Source organism: Lontra canadensis, unplaced genomic scaffold (genome assembly GCF_010015895.1).
Source record: "Lontra canadensis isolate GAN:19392208 unplaced genomic scaffold, GSC_riverotter_1.0 scaffold9, whole genome shotgun sequence".
Classification (NCBI taxonomy): domain Eukaryota; kingdom Metazoa; phylum Chordata; class Mammalia; order Carnivora; family Mustelidae; genus Lontra; species Lontra canadensis.
In genome coordinates, this window is record NW_022631003.1 from 16,547,483 (window position 1) to 16,568,951 (window position 21,469).

The following is a 21,469-nucleotide window of genomic DNA, read 5'->3' on the forward strand; positions in this document are numbered from 1 at the left end:
AGGATCAAGTCCAGCATTGGGCTCCCTGCTCAGCGGGGAGTCTGCTTCTCCCTCTGACCTCTCCCTTCTCATCCTCTTTCTCTCTCTCTCTCATTCTCTCTCTTTCAAATAAATAAACATATAAATAAATAAAATCTTTGAGACTGAAGCACTCCCTACTGTGCTAACAAGGCACCTAAATAAATAAAATCTTAAAAAAAAAAAAAGAGGCACAAATTCCTGTCATTCTAAACATATGAGAAAAAGAAACAAACAGATAAAAAACCACTCATCCAGAAAAGGAATAAAGAAAAATTTATTTTAAAATGTTTAATTTGCAATATACACAATACTGGGATTGAGGTGCTTTGTGGTGGGAATGCCACCTCATTCAATATATGGTAGGAGGGTCATGTTCATGGTGAGATTCTTAAATCATTCTTGGAAATTCTGTGCCTGTTGAGATTTCTCTACAGTGGGTATAATATCCACTTAATAAATCTATTTATATATGAGGATATTTACTTTTAGAGGCTATAGAGCAGAGATTACACGCTTTGGGTCTTTTCCTAGCACTTCTCTTTAATCAGTTGTGCAAATCCTATTAAACTAAATTGTTTCTTAATAGCAAATTCTGATGCTCATTTACATAGTTTTCTTTCAAGAGGAAAAGAATTCAACCCTATCAAGCAGAGACGAATTCTGAGTGTGTAACTTGCCTCAAAGTCTCTTACTTCCATTGATTTTTGTGGGCTTCTTTGGAAGGTTATTAAGTTATTCAAATAGAAGCATCTACAGTGTGTAATCAGTAACCTATAATGGGATTTTTTTTCTGTTATGTTGTGGACTACTGTCTTAACATGAAATTTCTCCTCTTATAAGCAGACATGGTGGTTATGAATTAGACTGCATCTAGGCTTCAAGAAATACGAATAATACGCTTAAATCTTGAGAATCACAGAACGAAAAGATACCTTAGAATCAACATAAATCTAACCTTGTTGTGTTAAAGATGGGAAATTAAACCTAGTTTACTGGTTTACCAGGTTACTGCTAGAGCCAACATAAAAATGTAGGTTGTGTGAATATTGTGTTTTACTCTTTCTTATAAACCATTTGGCAAACTTGGCCTGCCTATTAAAATTTAAGTCTGAATGCTCTTCTTAAGCACCAAATCAGGCTATTCTGGAGTCCATTTGCATGGTAATTTCTACAGATTTTGTTTAGTGATAATGATGAAAGAAGTAGCGACAAAACAGGAAAACCCTGACCAAACTCAGACATGATTTCACATTAAATTGTCTAATTTGAGACAGTGGGCTAACCCCCATATGACCAAAAACAAGTAAATGGGACTTTGTATCCCTACCTGCCAGTTGGACAACTACATGAAAAAGTAAACAGGGAACCATGAGTCCCAGTTCCATACATAGCTTACTCCTTTCTCTTTATCCTTGGCCTCTGAACGCAGCAGACCTCATCTTGGGTCTTTATGTGTTGCTAGTAGGATTGTGTAGCTCTGTATTCTGGAGAATTCTCTAGGACTACAAAAATTACCATGACTCTTCTGAAAAATCTGAGCAGGCAAATCCAACAAAATAGTTAAAATAAGAGTAAAAAATACTATATAAATGAATGACATGTTCATCTAGGAAGCTCTTGAAAAATGTAAAAAAAAAAAAAAAAAAAGAGTTCTATGGCCAGCCAAAATGGACAGCAATAGCTTCTTCCTCCCTAATATCTAGTTCAGACAGATTCAACGGTCAATATTAACCTAATGTTTATTTTCCTTTGAAATTGTGTATAGGATGTTTGTATATAAGCCACATGGTTATCATTAATCTACGTCTATGATATTGAGAAACAGCAAAATTATGCAATAATACAGACTTTGTTATCAGTCAGGGAATGGAGGCAAAAGCTAGGCACTGCAAAGGGATTGGTTTAAGAAATACTAATGTCTATGGGTTAGCGGACAATGGTTGGACAAGAAAGAGTTCCCTCTTGTTAGGGCATTCTCTTCCTCCCACCCACACATTATTCTTTCCTCTTCCTTGGTGATCACAGACCGCTGGGTCTCTGCAAATTCACATTTTCACAGGGTGGAAGTCGGAAGTAGTGGGAGCGACGGAGTCGTCTTGGGGGTAAACCAGCCATCTGACGGCAAAGTTCATCTAGAAGAGAAGCAGAGCATAATGGGTTGGGAATGCAGAAAAGGTAACAAGGGCTTCCATGTTAAGAGATAGAGGACTGTAGGGTGCTGTAGTGAAAGACTGAAGAGAACTAGATCTGGGCTACAACCCCAGATGTGCAGCTTACAGTTATTTATTACTTACTAGAAAGTTCCTTAACTTTGCTGAACCACACTATCCCTTCCAGGATAATAAGCATGAAATACCAGCCTCCACAGTGTAGTTGTGAGTATTAAAATGAAATAATATGTGCAAAGTACCTAGCCCAGGTGGCAGGTAAATTTTAGGTTCCTCTGGATGCCTAGCTCCCAGTTCTTATAATCATGGATTTATTAATAGCAAAAACCATGAGATTCAATCATTGACTATCTATCTGTTTACTACGTGCAAATAGCTAATTTTAGTAAGTCCCCTGAGACATTTGAAAGTGCCTAGAGTCCAAAGTACTCATCCTCAGTCTCAAGGTGCTTCCCTTGCAGGTGCTTGCACAAGGCCAATGGGGGCAAGTGGCAAGTTCCCTTCTGCGAAGTTAACTACAGCTCTTACTCAGAAGCTCAGTGCAGGATGGGCTGCTGAGTCAGAAGGGGCTGTGTCTGTGGTGCCTTCACCAACCACACTTATCGTTCAGGGCTGGCCATAGGGAAGGTGAGAAGTATCTTTATTCTCACAATGCAAGGTTTATAACCACACACTTTGGACCCTTGTAATCTTGTTTTTCTTTTTTAAAGTTGTTTTACCCTCATTTACTTCTAAATTTTCACAATAAGTAATTTCAATGGTTCTTGGAATTGGCAGACTGTTTAAAATGTTGCCAACTTCTAAATGTCCAATCTGTTTTTTTTTTATTATTATTTACTTATAGGCTCTATACAAACATCAGTGTCTCCAAATTAGTAGATTTTTTTTTTTTTTTTTTTTACGAAGTTGTTCCTTTATGAACATGGCTGCCAACTGTTAGTCTATTATTTGTAATGGCTGACTTGGCTTTTTTTTTTTTTTTAAGTTATCTCTATACCTAATGAGTGGCTCAAACTCGTGACCCCAAGATCAAGAGTTGCATGCTCTCCAGACTGAGCCAGCCAGCTGGCCCTGACTTGTGCTTTTCACCTAGAACCCCAGTGAGCTTCAAAGCAGCTAGAGCTTCAGAAAGCTCTATGTATAGGAGAAGGTGGGGGTTACAGCCTAGCTGGAAAGAGACCCAAGCACCGTTTTCTTATATATTAAGCATACTTCTTTACTTAGATTGCTTATTTAGCATAACTTGGCAAACCAGGGGTTATTGGGGGTTAAGGAGGTGGCCTAAAGCCCTCCTCAGAAGCCAGACCTTGGAACCATTAGGACCATGTTTCTACTCCTCTCTCTTATAACTGCCCCTCCCACTGACACCCAGCCATCATCTTACCTTTCATAACTTCGTGTTCTTTACAGACAAGACGAGAGCAGATCTCATTGTTGATGATGTACATACGTCGTAAACTGCCAGAGTCCCAGTAAAATGGTTAGGAAAGTAGATAGAAAAGAGCATAGGGAGGGAGAACTAGCCTAGGCCAAGGTTGCCTGCTCAACTGCTGTATTCCCCACTCTCCCTAACTGTTCTCCTCCACTCTGGATTTCCTTAATTTTTCTGGACTGCTTTTTCTTCCCTCCCAGAGGAGTGCAGGGGATGGAATGGTATTAATTATTCTTCCTAGTGATACTTTGCACACTCCCACCTAGAGTTAAGTTGAATACTCCTCCCCGCTATTGGATCTTTCGCTTCAGCCTTTTTCTGTGAGGTACTAGATTTCACTGTACCAGTACTTCTCTCATGACTATCTTTTCCCCAGCTCTCATCTCACTAGCCTTCTAGCATCTAGTCTTACTGGTCAGTCTGTTCTCCATATACCTCAGTTCAGAGTCCGGGTTCTATCTGGCACCAGTGGGAATAGCTAAGGATCATGTTAAAAACTCCTGTGCCACCAAAAACTGAAATCCCAGAGTGGGTGTTCATTAAGCAGTTACGGACATGAAACCACTACCATGGATGATGCTTTCTACCTGTCCTGGGACCCCTTACCTTGTGAAACATAACTGATGAATGCATTGCTTGACTGGCCGATGCACAGAGTAGAGTCTCGTGCAAGCAAATTTTTCATCCCGGCAGTCTGAAGAAGTCCAGCAGAGAAAACAGGGATCCACAAAGGATTCAAGAGACGGAAGAAGGTAGACAGAATGGGGGGAAAAATACAAAGTGATCTCTACACAGGATTATTACAAGTTGGGGGAATGCCCTCCCTGTTGACCAAAAGAGAATGGTAGAAAATTGGCTGAAATAAAATTTAGGTGCTTTCCTACCTAGAAGCAAAAGTAGATAAAATAATCTCAGGTTTCTTCTAGGAAAGTCTTTCTAGGGTTATCCAGGTGGCCATATGAAATATAAATTGAGAAGCTTTTAACCCCATTCTAAAGAATCAGAATTCTTAGGTGGGCCACAGTTTCTGTTTTAGTAGTTTCCAATCCTAGATGCACATCAGAATCATCAGTACAATAGAGAGAGCAACTTTGGCCACGACAACCAGAGTAATACTGAGTCCTTGCTGTCACTTCCTAACTCATTAACCACCACAGAAAGTCCAAAGGCAGCTTAGGAATAGGAATCTTTCAGGACCATCCAACAGTGGTCCCATCTTTTCCCCATGAGCTTGAGGATAAGACCTCATTAAAAAAAAAAAAAAAGGTAGGAATGAAGGGCACTAAAAATACTCCTTGAGAAAGAACTGGAAGCAAGCTAGAAGGTATATCAAGTATCCTCCAAAGAGCAAGAAGGTATGAATCCCTGAGAAGAAAGCTGAAGAAAAAGACGTGCAAAAGATATTCATACCTGTTGTGGTATTTTTATCAGCAGGAGAAGCTGGAAGGCAGAAATTTTACTCAGTTATTACCAGTTCTAGAAGTCACTACTTCTGCAACTGTCATGTTACCTCACTTATAAATAAAAAGCCAAAGGAGTTGATAATGCTTTTAGCAACTTCTAACAAAACCCACAGTGGGCTATTCTGTTCCACAAAACTGGAGAGATTTAGAAGTTAGGATGGGAAATCTGATTTTGCCTTTCTCCTCTTCTAGAATTGAAAATGTATCTTTGTTTTGTTGATCAAAATCACATTTAGTGGAGATATCAGGCAAGGATCCCTATGCCCAGAAGAGCTTCATCCTACAGCTAAGGAGAGAAAAGATTGTTACCCTGTAGAAGCTCTTACTCCTAAAAGAAAATTTCTTCTCTGTAAATCAAATACATCATCATGGGTTCTCAGATAAAAGTTATTCAGCAAAGAATAGCAAAGGTCACAGCCATAGCCAAACCTAATCTAATGTCAAGTTAAATACAGGCCTAACTTGTAGAATGAATAATAGGAGTAAGATGAGTCTTGGGAAGACACTAACCATGGGATTTATGTGTCAAAATGCCATTGGAAGAGTTGCTGGTAGATAGAATACTATGGGAAGAATGCTACATGATCTCATCTATGCCCTGGTTTCAATGGCAGACTTACATGCTGAGAATTCTCAGACTTCTACTTCCAGCCCAGATCTCTTCCAAGCTCCCAACCTATAAAGCCACCTGCCATTTTATGGAAGAGTTTGTCGATTTTTCAAAGATCCTTCAAATCTAACATGTCTTAAACTGTCCTACTTCCCCTTCACCAATTCAACATGCTCTTCAGTGAATGGTCCCACCATCTACCCAACAGGACACTGGACATCATCTCAACAGTCCCCTATCATAGCTCACACTTAATTCTCCCTGCCTCCACCTCAGTGAGTTCAGGCCATCATCTTTTATTGGGACTAGTGTAATAGCATCCTGGCTGGATTTCCAATTCACAAATCTGGTGGGAATCTTTCTTTGTCTAAAACTATTCTGATGGGTTTTTAGTTCCATCCTAAGCCTTTCTTGCATCGTGTGTCTTCACCCCAGAGCTCTTCTCTCTAATTACTCAATTCACTTCCAGTTGTCATTCAAGAAGCCACTTAATCAGTGTGTCCTCCACAGAACCCTTTCCTAAGCCCCGGCACGGACTATACTCAAGGACTCTCTTAGTCATCTATTCCTTCTGTTGCTTATCCTGATGATGGCATTTTATGAAATTAAAGTAAGTTACCCATTTGTTTATCTTGTGTAGTAGACAAAAAAAAATACCAAGTAAAAGGAAATCAGTTTTGTTCATCTTTACATTGCTGGTGCTCAGTAGTAGGTTTGCAATAACTATTTCTTCAAAATCTAGTTTCTGTCTCCTTTTCCTACATCCTACCCCTTGTTTCTTGTAGGTTTTGCCCTAATTGTTTAAAAAAAAAAATGTTTCCTCATTGTGCCAAGCTCTATTTTGTGTTCAAATCTTGGAACATACTGTTCCTTCTTTGACTGCCTGGCTGGCTCCAGATCTTCTTTCAAGAATCGGTTCAACCATTACTTCGAGGAAGTTTCCCTTTAGCTTCCCAAACATTGACTGTTTATATATTTGTCTTGCCTTTACCCACCCAGGCTCGGAAACTCTGAGGAAAAGATCGCATATTGGTGTTTTGTACATCAAACAGCGAGCACAATCCCTGCATGTTAGGGGATCAAAAATGTCATTCATCTAAATTGAACTGTTGGAAGAATGTGCTCATTGAACTGTAGTCGCGTCTATTTCGGATCCTTGACCAGCTGTACTGCCTTCCAGAATGGGCTCTGGGGAAAGCCCAGAATGGCCCCAGTGGCCCTGGGATCCCGATCTGAACTCACCCAGGTCATCTGTGGAAGGCTCGATATCAGCCAGAACTGAAAAGGCACAAAACAGCAGGTGTGAGGAGGGCTTTGAACTGGCAAGGGGGAAGGCAGAGGAGCAAAAGGAAGAATGGAGGGGTGCCTGGGCGGCTCAGTCGGTTAAGTGTCTGACTCTTGGTTTCAGCTCAGGTCATGATCTCAGGGTCTTGAGATGAAACCGCAGCTCGAGCTCTGCACTGGGCCTCTAGCCTGCTTCAGATTTTCTCTCTGCCCCTCCCCCATAAAAAAAAAAAAGATTGAGAAAAAGGGAGAATGGAGGTATTGGGGCAAAGTCAAGGCTGTGGCTGGGTTTGTGTGTTATATCCAAGGGATTAGAGTTAATTGAAGTAATTGTGAAATTTTTTGAAAAATATTTGGCCTACTGACATTATAGTTTATTATACATGCCTTATTTTAGGTATTCATCCACTTTGTTTCATCTTTTTAGAGGACTGGGGGACTCCTTCCCATTATCCCACTGTCACTGAAAAAAACACCCCCAATCCCTCTATTCTTTTCTTAGACAAAAATACAGGACTAAGTCAAAAGCTGGAATATATTGTGGATATTAACAAGACTCAAGCCATTTTAAAAGCAGTAGTAAGGCTTACCTGTTTCATCTGTAGAGGGCTCATTCACCAGATCTGCAAAGACACAGCACAGGGAGTAAAAACACACAGGCAGGGCACCTAGGTGGCTCAGTGGGTTAAGCCTCTGCCTTCAGCTTAGGTCATGATCTCAGCGTTCTGGGACTGAGTCCTGTATAGGGCTCTCCGCTCATCAGTGAGCCTGCTTCCCCTCTCTCTCTGCCTGTCTCTCTGCCTACTTGTGATCTCTCTCTCTGTCAAATAAATAAATCTTAAAAAATATATATATTAAAAAACACAGGCAGAAAAAGTGGGAAAGGGAAGCAGAAAAAAGGGTTGATCTAAAAGGAGGCAAGAAAGATTGAAGTGAAAGGATATATGGACTCCTGGGCCATATCCTCACAGCATCAGTGGTATCTAAGACAGACACTTGGGTCTGCATGAGCTCAGAGTGCCCACTGACCTCTTTTCTATGCTTCATTTATCATTGTACAGATACCATCCTCATTCCTTCTGTTCCCAGGATGAAAACAAAGAAAAAGTGTAGCTTACTAGGATCTTCTGTGAATGTCTCTAGAGTCACTGGAGTCACATCATCTGAATAAAGAAAAAAAGCAGGAAACATTTATTTTTAATTAAAGTAATTTTTAAAAGATTTTATTTATTTGAGGGGCACTTGGGTGGCTCAGTGGGTTAAGCCTCTGCCTTCAGCTCAGGTCATAATCTCAGGGTCCTGGGATGAGCCCTGCATCAGGCTCTGTGCTCAGCAGGGAGCCTGCTTCCCCCCTTTTTCTGCCTGCCTCTCTGCCAACTTGTGATCTCTCTCTGCCAAATAAATAAATAAAATCTTTAAAAAAAAGATTTTATTTATATAAGAGATAGAGAAAAAAAAAACAAACAAAACCATGAGCAGTGGGGAGGAGCAGAGGGAGAGGGAGAAGCAGACTTCTCACTGAGCAGGGAGCCTCTACCTAGGATTTGATCCCAGAACCCCAGGACCATGACCTGAGCTGAAGGCACACGCTTAACCAACTGAGCCACCCAGGGCCCCCCAGAAAACACTTTTTGAGCATTCCCTGTCCTCCCATTCTTGCACTTGCAGTAAGTGAAACCTGTCAAGCACAGTTGCCAATGCACAGTGAGTATCCCACAATTGTTTTTCATTGTTTGTTTGGAGTCCTTTCCCGACAAACCAAACAATGTCAGTTTCCCACTTCCATGAATATACACATACAGTCCTAGCCCAGAATATCCTTTTCCCTTTGTCTCCTTTACCTACATGCCCATCAGATAATCCTCCACAGGCATCCCCTAAGTTTAGGAATAGAAGAATAACATATTTCATTGTCCTATCAGATAATAATGTAATAGCTAATTTGGGTTTACTAGGTGCCAGGCACTATTTAAAAAATCTGTTTTTACAGATGATAAAATTTGAGCACCCAACAAGTAAATAATTTACCCAAGGTTATACAGCTTGTTGCAAGTACAACGGATTGATGATCTCTTTGCAATACTTATTTTAAGTGCAAATTGTCTTTACCAAAGACACTGATCTGATAATTACAGGTTTGAAATAATTGGATATCAGTTTGCTGATATGCTTACATACAAGTATGCTCACCAAAGGTGATGTGGATGATTTTCTTTTATTTATTTATTTATTTATTTATTTATTTGACAGACAGAGATCACAAGTAGGCAGAGAGGCAGGCAGAGAGAGAGGAGGAAGCAGGCTTCCCGCTGTGCAGAGAGCCAGATCCGGGCACCTGGGGTCATGACCTGAGCCAAAGGCAGAGGCTTTAACCCACTGAGCCACCCAGGCGCTCCGTGGATGATTTTCTGATGTTCAAAGAGAAGTGAGGTGAGAGAAGAGAGAGTGTGTTTGTAGAAAATACCTTGCAGTTGATCATTGGAAAGTAAAGGCAGTAGGAAAAATAAAAAATAAATGGTCCAGGTCTTAAGGTGGAATCTATTAGGATATGCTAAGAAAACTGTATATGAAACTATAAATAACAGCACTACCTAAAACAAATTCTCTCAACTTTATTATTTTTTTAAAAGATTTTATTAATTTATTTGGCAGGGAAAGAGAGCACAAGTAGGCAGAGAGGCAGGCAGTTGGGGGCGGGGGTTGGGGGGGGAGCAGGCTCCCTGCTGAGCAAAGAGCCCCACGACACAGGGCTCCATCCCAGGACCCTGAGGTCATGACCTGAGCCGAAGGCAGAGGCCCAACCCCCTGAGCCACCCAGGCGCCCCAAATCGTCTCAACTTTAAAAAGCAAAATAACAACGCAATGTTAACACCTAATTATTTTAAATATCCCATCTATAATTACTCTTTCTCGTAGATGACTTATCGTCATAATCTAGTTTGCCCACTAGGGGTCAGCAAATTCAGTTTGCTTTGACTTTTTCCTTAAAACTTCAGCGTCTAAATGCTACGTTTCGTCTGGAGAAAATAGCGTTTTTATAAAGCATGCCAGAGCTATTGATCACTGTGGCAGAGGCAAAACGCAAATAATGCATTCTGAAGCAATTTCCCCGGCTGCTTACATCATCCTCTTTTTTAAAAAAAATTCAAGGTAGAAAGTCATCAGATCTGACAAAAGAGCCCTTTTATAGTTAACACTCAGCATTAGCTTTCGTATTTCAGATGAAATTTTGGTAAAAGAAATCGAAGTCTGTTCCAATCCCCCAGGACGTTTGAAAAACCACTAGCCCGAGTCCTTCCAAAAACCGTTAAGAGGGGAGCCTTTCCAGGGTGTAGCCGAATGCCGCCAGTTCCCTTTCTATCTGCATTCCAGTCCAGCCACTCAAAGATATGCAAGTGAACCGGTGGGTGAGCAGAGGGGTTAAGAATGAGTCCTTGCCATCACTTCAGAATTTCTGGATGGAGTACTGGTTTTTGGTGTATTCCTCAGATTATCCACATTTCCCGTGAGCTACCACCGCATAAATGCTTATCTAGGATTCATGTTCTCTGAAAAGAAATCCCAAGTAGGCAATTTTGAAAAAGATTTTATTTATTTATTTGACAGAGAGAGACACGGTGAGAGCAGAAACACAAGCAGGGGGAGTGGGAGAAGGAGAAGCCGGCTTCCTGCCCAGCAGAGAGCCTGATGTGGATTTTGATCCCAGGACTCTGGGATCATGACCTGAGCTGAAGGCAGACCCTTAACAACTGAGCCACCCAGGCACCCCTTAAGTAGGCAATGTTTTAAAAGATTTTATTTATTAGGGACAGAGAGCATGGCTCAAGCGGCGGGGGCGGGCGTGGGAGGGGGTAGCAGCAGGCAGAGGGAGAAGGAAGCTCCCCTGTGGAGCAGAGAGTCCCGTGCAGGCTCTATCCCAGGACCCCGGGATCATGACCTGAGCCAAAGGCAGATACTTAACTGACTGAGCCACCCAGGAGCCCCTTAAATAAGTATTTTATTTTATTTATTTTTAAATGCTTTATTTATTTGATGGGGAGAGAGAGAGCACAAGCAGGGGGAGCAGCAGCAGAAGGAGAGGGAGAAGCAGACTCCCCACTGAACAGAGAGCCCACATGGGGCTCAACCCCAGGACCCTGGGCTCATGACCCTAGCCAAAGGCAGATGCTTAACCGATTGAGCCACTCAGGGGCCCCTTAAGTAAGCATTTTTTTTTTAAAGATTTTATTTTATTTATTTGACAGAGATCACAAGTAGGCAGAGAGGTAGGCAGAGAGAGAGAGGAAGAAGCAGGCTCCCTGCTGAGCAGAGAGCCTGATGCGGGGCTCCATCCCAGGACCCCGGGATCATGACCCAAGTGGAAGGCAGAGGCTTTAACCTACTGAGCCACCCAGGTGCCCCTTAAGTAAGCATTTTAATCATATCATATTTCTTCTAGAAAAGCCATCCCAAACTTGTAGACCAGGACTAGACTTTAACCAGCCCAGAGAATGAATGCAAAAATTTTTTGCTAATGCTGAACTCTGTAGGCTCAGAAAATTTGGGATTCAGAATTCTTTACCTGCAGCAGATTAAAAAAAAAAAAAGTTGTGTTTCTTTATTTTTATCTTCTGTACCAGGATGTACAGGAAGAAATTATATTGTGCCCCAATGCACACATGGAAAATTGAAACGAGTTTAAAAAGATAATGCCTTACTCTCGAAATGTTGTTGCAATGTACCCCACTTTTATTTTATTTAATTAATTTATTTATTTTTAAAGATTTTATTTATTTATTTGACAGAGCTCACAAGTAAGCAGAGAGGCAGGCAGAGAGAGAGGGGGAAGCAGGCTCCCTGCTGAGCAGAGAGCCTGATGTGGGACTTGATCCCAGGACCCCAAGATCATGACCTGAGCCAAAGGCAGAGGCTTAACCACTGAGCCACCCAGGTGCCCCTGTACCCCACTTTTATTTTAGTCTGTACTAATTCATTAAAAATTACCCATTGTGATCTGCTAATTTGATTTTATGGTCCATTAATGGGTTTAATACTGCTGTGCTCTCAGGGGTTGGGAAAAGTAAGAGATAAATTGTAATAATGTTGAATGTCTGGAGGCAGAGTGGAGATGTTTGATTGGAGTTTCCGTTATCAAGCTGGAGGAAGTGGCCACTTGGAAACCAAAACTTTTGGTTTCTGTCCATTAGTGCCAGAATTTCGCTGTAGTACTGAGATGACTTTTTATTCTGTCTGCATGTTAGCTTCTCCGTTGCTACATGGATAGGAAAAAGCTGTTAAGATTAGTAGGGTTTTCTCAGTGAGATAAGAGATGCATATAGGAGAGTAGAAACAAGAGATGGGTATAGAGGAGGATTTAGGCAAGGTATTTCAGTTGTTAAAAAGTAAGAAGATTTGTGGCTCCTGGGTGGCTCAGTTGTTAAGCATCTGCCTTCAGCTCAGGTCATGATCCCAAATCCTGGGATCGAGTCCTATATCAGGCTTTCTGCTGGGTGGGAAGCCTGCTTCTCCCTCTCCCACTCCCCTTGCTTGTGTTTCCTCTCTTGCTGTGTCTCTTTCTGTCAAATAAATAAATAAAATCTTAAAAAAAATAAAGGTAAGAAACTTTTATAAACAGGATAACAGGGTTATGGAAACTGGTGAGTTGAATCCGATTTTCCATACTTTGGCAATGTGTCTCTCTGTTATATTATAGATTCTTTAACTCTGACCATTCATTTGCATTATTCTTATATCCCCAGCTGATAGGGCACATGGCTGACTCAGCTGGAAGAGTATATTACTCTTGAATCACGGAGTTTTGAGTTCAAACCCACACTGGGGGTAGAGATTCCTTAAATATATACTAAAAACACAGAAGAGTCCAGATCCAAAGGCTCACCTACCTCCTCGTTGACCACTGACTCCTAGTGGTGTCCAATCTGTACCAAAGGACAGAGAAGAGGGATAAATGACTCCAGCTCTACACCTCATAAAGCTTTTATAGAATGAATCAGAAAATGATGGGAAATGGTTGTACTTTATTTTTCTGCATTGTATTTCTGTATAGTTCAGTACAAAATTACTCAGACCATTAGTGCTGACATGGAAACCCTCAAGAAAAATATGTTCCTGAGAATAAAGCCCTGCTCTGCCAAGCCCTGACGTGGGATGCCCTCTTGCCCTCATTCCCTAGGAGGAGTCAGGTCCGGTTCGGCAGTCGGGGCTAACAGCCTTTCTAAAGTGTCCTGTCCTAACCCCATAGCCATAGTACGAACTACACTATGAACAAGGCACAAAGTGATTTTCTGACAGTGTGGACCTGGCAGCATGAGGAAATAGAGCAGGATTTCTTCGAGGTGCCAAGATTCACTTTCCATGGCCAATCTTTCAGCTCTGTTCTGTGACATCTGTGATGGCTTTTCTTTAGAGCATAGCTTGGCACGTTTGTGTGCATGTGAATACGTGTGTGTGTGCCGGAGCTAGTGTGGGTAGGTGTGAGCGTATATATTCCCACTGTGCCCCTTCACGCACTGAATTTGGTCTAGTTTCTTATTAGCTCTTTCTTTTTAGCTGTCTCTGTATGTTTGCAGACACATTGGCGTGTCAGCTTCTCTTTCCTCTGTTGACCGGTACGTCGATGTGTGTGTGACCCTCTTTTTGGGTTAATAAGCATTTGTGTGGATCTTATACTCATAACTCTCCAGATACTTCCCAAGTCTGAGATCATCTCTGGTCTCATCCCAGCCCCTGCTTTTCAGACACAAATCTGTCCTTTTCTTCAATATTAGTTCTAGAACTCGGGAGCAAGAATGACTGCTGCCAGTCCCCGTCACCATCCCACCCCATAACCTACAGCTCCACATTCCCCCCAGGAGCTGGCATTGTAGGGAGAAAAGATTGAAGGGAGGGACTCACCAGAGGGGATGATGAGGGCAGTGAGGAGCAGCAGCACCTTGGGTCCCAAGAGCAGCATATCTGACAAGGGTGTTGGGAGAGGAGAAGCTGTGATGTTCCGGACACATCAGCATCTGAGGCCCAGGCAGGGCTGCCTGGAGGGCCCCTGTCTCTTTGTCTGCCCAGGGCTTTCCCTGGTCCCCTGTGCGACTCCAGCCTTTTCTCTTTTCTTTCACCCAACATTTCTCCCTCGAATTCTCTCTTTGATCACTTACCATTACTCTCATTCTCACGCCTTTTTTCTGCCAAGTCAGAGGAAACTATGTATTCTCGATGGTGCATGGTTGCCCCCAGTCTGTGGCCACTTTCACCCCCAGTGTCTAATTTTTTGATATCTGTGGCTTTTAAATATCATCCACTTATCTTGGTGTCTTGTCTTGAATTCCAAGGACAAATGGGGTATTCACTCAATCTAAGTCAGTGACATTCCCCACCGTCCCCATCCAGCCTTTCAGTTTCAACACACACACACACACACACACACACACACACACCCCGCACACCCTCTGTCTGTCTAGGGTTTTGTACAATCAAACAACTCACTGTGTATTTTTCCTCTGCTCTGTCCACCGAGTCCTTTGGCTGCCGAATGGGCCTCTCTCCTTCTCACGCTGTTTCTGCTTTGGCTGGAGAATAAGACGAACAGGGCCACTCCCTGGGAAGGACTTCAAATTTGGCCTACTCTGAAACAATGAGATGAGGGAGAGCAAGGGAGAGAGAGAGAGAAAGCCAGGCTAGAGGAGTGTGATGAGGCGGGAATGAGAAGGGGGCTGGGGCTTTGCAGTCACTCACACCCTCATTCCAAAGGTTATGACCACACCAGTGAGTGATGCTGCTGTTCCCTAGGAGGCCGGGCTTCCGCTGGCAAAAGCTTTTCTTCCATGAGCTTCTTTTCCCTCTTGCAACCCGGCCCCAGTCCCTAGTCCCCAGCCCCTTCCTGCCTTGGGTTCCTTTTCATCATTGGACAGTCTGCCTTTCTCTGTCCATCCTCCATGTTTGAAACATTTCTCCATCCTCCTGTCTCGCTGTCTTCTTCAGCATTCATCTCTTCACCACCAACAAATTCCTTTATATCCCTGTATTTCTCTCTCTCTCTTTTTTCTCTTTCTTGACCCACACACATTCAAGAATGTAGTTCTCCCACCCCTGGGAATCCTATTTATTCCATATTCAAACACACACAGACACCACATGAGTTTTGTCCAAGAGGAGGGTTGGCTGTTAGGAAAAGTTGAAAAATATAGTACCATCTGAATCCTTTTGAAGTGGGGAGGAGCTCTCTGTAAGAAGACATGTTAGTCTTTTTCTGTCTTTTGGCTTTGTTTAGGTTTATGCTCAGAATCCTGGTTTCTGGAATCTTCAGGAGAAAATGCCATTAGAAGCCCAAACTGGGAGCTAAGCTCACTTTTCTGGCCTTATTTTCCAACAGTTCTTTCCCCCACATCATGTCATAAGTAGATGACACTTTCTGTGATCCAGGAGTTTTAAAGACTTTGTATTTGTTCTTATTCATTGAGACCGAGGGGCTAGGCTGGTAAAAATGTCTCCACTTTGGAGGGAATAAATTTGAATTACAGAAATGCAAATCTGAAGGATCGTTGAGCTGCTGTGCATTTACTAGGGTGTAAGTTTCATTCCGTGTGAGCTCCTTGAGTCTACATTGTCTGTCTCCCTGAGGAGCTACATTAGAGTCGAATATAGGTAGACAGAGCAGATCATGTTCGTAGAGTACAGACTAGAAAAGGAAAAAAAGTAAGAAAGAGAAGGAAGGGAGGAAAAGAGAGGAAGGAAGGAAGCTAGTTAGTTGGGAGGAGGGGAGAGCAATGGACATAATCAGAAATAAGGAAATAGCACCTTTGGTTCCTCCAAAGGACAGATACGTGCCCATCTCTGAGATATATGGGTTCTGGTCAGTCTCTAGAACAGAGCTGAGTACCAGACTGAGCTCTTCCTCATCTGCCTGGCTGAGAACTTGCTCTTCGCCCATCTGCTCTGCAATGAGAGTGCAGATCCTGGAAAAACAGATGTGATTCTAGTCTGATGAGAGGGAGAGAAAAGGCAGGGAGGTGGGGGTGGGGAAAGAAACAAAAAAAGCCAGATGTGAAGCAGAGCTAAGTCTGGACATATAATAGCGAGCTTAGAGCAACAATCATGTTTTCCATGAAGCTCAGACAGATGGACAAACTGAACTCAGGCCAATCATTTGGCAGGGACAGCAATGACCTCAACATGCTGGCCCAGCTTGACACCATAGCATAGGAAAGCCTTCCCAGGCAGTAGGAGGGGCGCTCTCCTGGGGTCATAGGAGGGAGTCTGGAGTTGGGGCAGTGAAAATGGAACAGAATGTTCATAGTATAAGGCACAGGGAGAGGGCAGGCAGGCAGCAGCGGCTTAGAAGGAAAGTAGAGGAAATCCAGCAAGCACGGGGGGGAAAGTAGAGACCATCATCATCTGTTCATGCTGGGCTTACGGGCATTCAAGAACGCAGTTCTTTTTAAAGTAGTCTGATGAATTTTTTTTCTTCCTTGAGGCTGTGGTGGCCCCTTTTCTCTAACATTGTTCCCATTTTGCTTTCAGAGCCTAGGCTTAGAACCTCGGGTTTGGAGAACTTCAGAGTTCTTTTCTCACGGTGATTTGGTGAGCCTCTGTTCTATTCCAATATCAGTTTATCATTGAAGTACACGGCATCGCGATCGGCACCAATAGTCAAAAATGAGCACCGGCCATCCAGAGCCCCGAGGCTATAATTTTCTGAGGTTCTCACTAACACTGGGGAAGGACTCCTGGGGCAGAAGCCTGTGCCACTATCCAACACAGGCTGATCTCTGGGGGTGGAGAGCAGGTTCTCCAGCAGCAGGAAAGTGCTCCAAGATACTGACCAGCAGGTGCAGAAGCCACTCCATGCTGGCAAGGAAACGTTTGGGTTACCTAGGAAAATTGTAGTTTTCCAAAAGGGTGTCCAGTTCATGGAAAATGGGTAAAGTGCAAGGAAACAGAAGGGAGGCAGACATGCAAGACAGCACAGCACGCTGACTCTCTTCTTCTGTTTATTCGTCTGTAAAGAATGCACACATTAACTGAAGGCCTCTGAGCAAATGTACAGAAACGTTATTACTACAGTCCGCTCTAGCTAAATTAAATCCAGGACCTAATGCAGGGGGAAAAAAAATTCCCATAAAAGGAAGGCAAGAAGGGAGGAGGATTATACGAGGTGGGAAAGGAGAAAAGGCAGAGAGCTGTGTGTGTAGAGGAATGAAGCAATAAACTAGTAACAGCCAAACTTGAAACGATGGACTCAGTGTAGGAGTCAGACGCTAGCAAACATATGTCGTCAGACAACTTCCCACTTCTTAGGAGCCCAGACTAACTGTAACTCACTTCGTGCCTCTGTGCTTTGGACTTTGTGTTCCTTCCTTTCTGACACAGGTCTTCGCAGTTCCAGTAAATAAATGCTCATAGGTACATCAAAACCCAGGTTAGATGCTCTCTCTTCCCACAAATCTTTCCTGGTCTCCTCTGCTTCTCAAGAGTTTTTGTTTTGTTTTGTTTTGATTTTGATTTTTTGTTTGTTTTTTTAAGGATGTTACTTACTTGAGAGAGAGAGAGAGGGAGAACATGAGTGGCGGCGGGGGCGGGGGGGCGGGGGAAGCTGCAGAAGGAGAAGAAGAAGCAGGCTCCCCACTGAGCAGGGATCCCAAAGTGGGACTTGATCCCAGGACCCTGGGATCACAGCCTGAGCCTGTGGCAGACGCTCAACCAATTGAGTCACCCGGGTGCCCCGTTTTCATTTTAAAGTATGCTCTGCACCCAGCATGGGCTTGAACTCACCTCCCTGAGAGTCACATGCTCTACTGACTGAGCCAGCCAGGTGCCCCTGCCTCCAAAGAGCTTATCATTCTCTCTACTGAGCTACCTCTTTGTTTTTATAATCATGTCATCAACGCTGTTGTATTCTTTCATTTGCATGTTTCTATTCCCGATTAGGCCACGTTCCTTGATTGCAGAGGTGAGGTCTTACTCATCTCTGGCCGATATTATGATTAGCACTGAAAAGTCAAAATTTGGCCATTTGAATTGAGTTGAGATGATGACTTAAAATTGTAACTTGCGATTTCCACGTAGAAACTTCCAAAAACTGGGGTGCCTGAGGGGCTCTGCAGTTAGGCATCTGTCTTCGGCTCAGGTCATGATCCCAGCGTCCTGGGATCGAGGCCCTCATCGGGCTCCCTGCTCCCCTGGGATTCTGCTTCTCCCTTTCCTTCTGCCCCGACCCCTGTTCATGCTCTCCCTTTCTCTCTCTCAAATAAACCTTTAAAAAAATTTTCAAAAACTGAGTCAAGTGTAAAGAAGTAGAGGATAGAATTCTAGAAAAGAAAGTAGTTTGAGTATACAGAAGGAGTATAGCAAGTGAAACAAATAGTCCATGTAGTGAAGTGATCTGAGGGGAATTAGAGCAAAAGGAAATAGCCCCAGAAATTGGGCAACAGTTAGTCTAGAAACAAAGGAATCTTGGCAGGAAGGCTGTAAAGTCAGTGCATGTGATACATGTGATTTATACCTACAGTGATTAGTACTTGGGTCCCATCACTTTGGTTTGGGTGAGTCTGCTGGCCCTGGTGGTCTTGCATCATACCCCTGCACTCTCTTGACGACACAAATGTAAAATGATGAAAGATGCTTGATCCAGGTTCAGAATTCTGTTAAGTTTCCTGAAACCCACAACAAAATTTAAATAACTGTGACACTGGCTATAAACAAGCAAAATAGGACAAATACTAGATATTCACCGTGGGCAGGAAATCTCCATCTCCCTGTTCTACCCGTCAGAAAACAAGCAAAACAGAAAGTAAGTACTTTGCAGATATAGGGGAAGTGTATAAAATACAGTGTATTTTATACAGTGTATAAAATTACAATAGCTAATAAGTTTGATAGATTTATATGATACATATTTATGTTTTTAGAGATTATATGTGCTAGGCAGCCTGCAGGATCTACCCCCCACCCATGCCCCTGCCCTGGGATCCCCACCTCCTATGCTTTATGCCCTTGAGTTTGGGCTGAATTTTGGGACCACTAACAAATGCAATGCTGCAAAGGCATGGCATGTACCTTCCCAGATGCTATTACAAAGACTGGCTTCTAGCATTAGTGCTCTCTTTTGATCTCTTGGTTGCTGTTGCTCTGAACAAAGCCAGCTGCTAAGCTGTGAGCTACTCTAGAGTAATGCTCATGCAAGAGGAGGCATGTGTCTTAGCCGACAACAGTCATCCACCTCAGGACCACAGAAAGCCATGTGAATGAACTTGGAAGTAGATCTTCCCTCAGCTGGGCCTTGAAGACTGCAGCTCCAGCCAACATATTGGCGATAGCCTTGTGAGACCCTGAGCCAGAGGTACATGGCGAAGCTATACTTGCATTCCTAATCAACATAAACTTGGGGAAAATAAATTTTTGCTGCTTTAAGCTGCTAAATAGATAAGGAATATGTCCTATCCTATAATCATAACCATTTCATTTATTATATAAATAAATAACATATTTCTAACTGTATATAATGTATAATAATGTCTTATAATATTGATACACTTATATGAAAGACAAAATTAGCTATTATTATGTGTTAGCTATTAATATATACTAGTTAATAGTAATGACTAATGTTTATGGAACATTACATAATGTCAATGGAACATTGACCATATGGAAGACACCATGTTAAAAATATGATTATGCTCCTTTTGAAATTAGCACATTTATAGGAAAGCATAGAGAAAAGAGAGATGAAAGGAAACAACAGGTAATGGAGAGGAGAAAGAGAAGGGAAAGACACACACAGTAAGACGCAAGAAAAGGAGAAAGAAACAAGATGGGAGAGGTAGAACTCATGTGGAAATCACAGAATGATCCTTTAATATCCACTATGAATTTATATAATTTAGTGGTACAATTTACTTGAAATGTAGGCCATAAAAAAAGAACCAGGGGTGCCTGGGTGGCTCAGTGGGTTAAAGCCTCTGCTTTCGGCTCAGATCATGATCCCAGGGTCCTGGGACCGAGGCCTGCATAGGGCTTTCTGCTAAGCAGGAAGCCTGCTTCCCTTTGTCTCTCTCTGCCTGCCTCTCTGCCTACTTGTGATCTCTGTCTGTCAAATAAATAAATAGAATATTAAAAAAAAAAAAAAGAATCAAACAATTTGAGGCACCTGCCTGCCTCAGTCTGATGCTTGATCTCTGGGTTGCGTGTTCAAGCCCTATGCTGAGTGTGTGTGTAGATTACTTTAAAATGTTAGGGGCTCCTGAGTGGCTCAGTCATTTAAGCCTCTGCATTTGGATCAGGTCATGATTGCCTGCTCCTGGGATCTAGCCCTGTGTCAGGCTCCCTGTTCAGTGTGGAGCCTGTCTCCCTCTCTTTCAAATAAATAAAATCTTAAGAAAAATTTAAAAAAAGAATAAAATGTTAAAAAAACTCTACCCAAACAATTGGAAAATTTGTTTTGCAAGAAAGAACTAAAGGAATTTAAGTAATTTGCCTGGAGAAAAAAACCTGAAAGAGGAACTTAATACTTTTAAAATGTGCTAATGAAGATTTTTGTAAATTTAAATGTACTGCTTCCACAAATAAAAGGACACTGTAAAAATGAATTTATTTTGGTGTTTAGTTTATATATTGGAGTGAGTTCCTGCATAAATGACCATGAGTAATTAAAATAAACCTACTCGCTTTGCTTGGGTGGTTCAGTCAGTGGATTTGTATTACTTTTTTTTTTAAAGATTAATTTATTTATTTGAGAGAGTGCTCGAGCCCGAGCAGATGTGAGCAGGGAAGGAGCAGAGGGAGAGAAGAGAATCCCAAGCCATCTCTGCCCTGAGCTTCACATGGGGCTCCATTTCACTGCCCTGAGATCATGACCTGAGCACAACCAAGAGTTGGTGGCTTAACCAAGCCACCCAGGTGCCCCAAGTGTGAGACTCTTGATGTTGGGGTTGCAAGCTTGAGCCCCAATTTAGGTGTAGAGGTAACTAAAACAAAACAAAACAGAACTTTCATAAATAAATAATATAAAATATTTATTCAACAAACAGGTAAAACTTCCTACACTCCCGTCATTCTTTTATAGACATTTGAAATATAGTAGAAATAAAGTGGGCAATATTTTGCCATTATTTTGCTTACATTCCTTAAGGCAAGCTATGGTAATTCTTTCTTTGCAGATAGACTTCTTTAGTGACTTAACGATCTACTTCTAGAAATAATGATGGATTGGATGGTCATTAAAGTTGGAACTCCTCATAAGTAGGTTCCACACTCAATGCGGGGCTTGAACTCACAACCCTGCAGATCCAGAGCTGCAGGCTTTATGACTGAGCCAGCCAGGCGGCCTGTAATTCTTCTGGCAGAAGAATGAAGGGGGCTCTTAGAGCTGTCTGGAAGATGGTGATAGGCAGGAGTGCAGTACCACACATTAGAGCACCGCATTCCGATTGGTTATCATCAACAGTTGATTATCTTTCCACTTGAAGATTTTCTCCCCAGTTCCCTTAGTAGTGCTATTTAA

The 21,469-nt window shown here is 42.4% G+C and overlaps 2 protein-coding genes across 5 annotated transcripts in view; one reads left to right on the plus strand and one right to left on the minus strand.

Moving 5' to 3' along the window:
• RIMKLB (ribosomal modification protein rimK like family member B) overlaps nucleotides 1-21,469 on the plus strand; it is a 153,014-nt gene that overhangs the window by 51,032 nt on the left and 80,513 nt on the right. The gene's annotated exons all lie outside the window — the stretch shown is intronic.
• MFAP5 (microfibril associated protein 5) lies at nucleotides 1,738-14,643 on the minus strand. 4 transcript variants are annotated; one of them, XM_032854921.1, is made up of 10 exons: nucleotides 14,455-14,642; nucleotides 13,873-13,932; nucleotides 12,861-12,896; nucleotides 8,097-8,141; nucleotides 7,569-7,601; nucleotides 6,937-6,972; nucleotides 5,032-5,061; nucleotides 4,228-4,315; nucleotides 3,574-3,647; nucleotides 1,738-2,153 (listed from the first exon to the last, which is right to left on the minus strand). In XM_032854921.1, the coding sequence occupies exons 2-10, from the start codon at nucleotides 13,928-13,930 to the stop codon at nucleotides 2,041-2,043; spliced, it is 513 nt and encodes a 170-aa protein (XP_032710812.1). In that variant the 5' UTR covers nucleotides 13,931-13,932; nucleotides 14,455-14,642; the 3' UTR covers nucleotides 1,738-2,040. The 4 variants fall into 4 exon arrangements, with proteins under 4 accessions (XP_032710812.1, XP_032710814.1, XP_032710813.1 ...); XM_032854923.1 differs by lacking the exon at nucleotides 8,097-8,141 and having other exon boundaries at nucleotides 14,455-14,643; XM_032854922.1 differs by lacking the exon at nucleotides 6,937-6,972.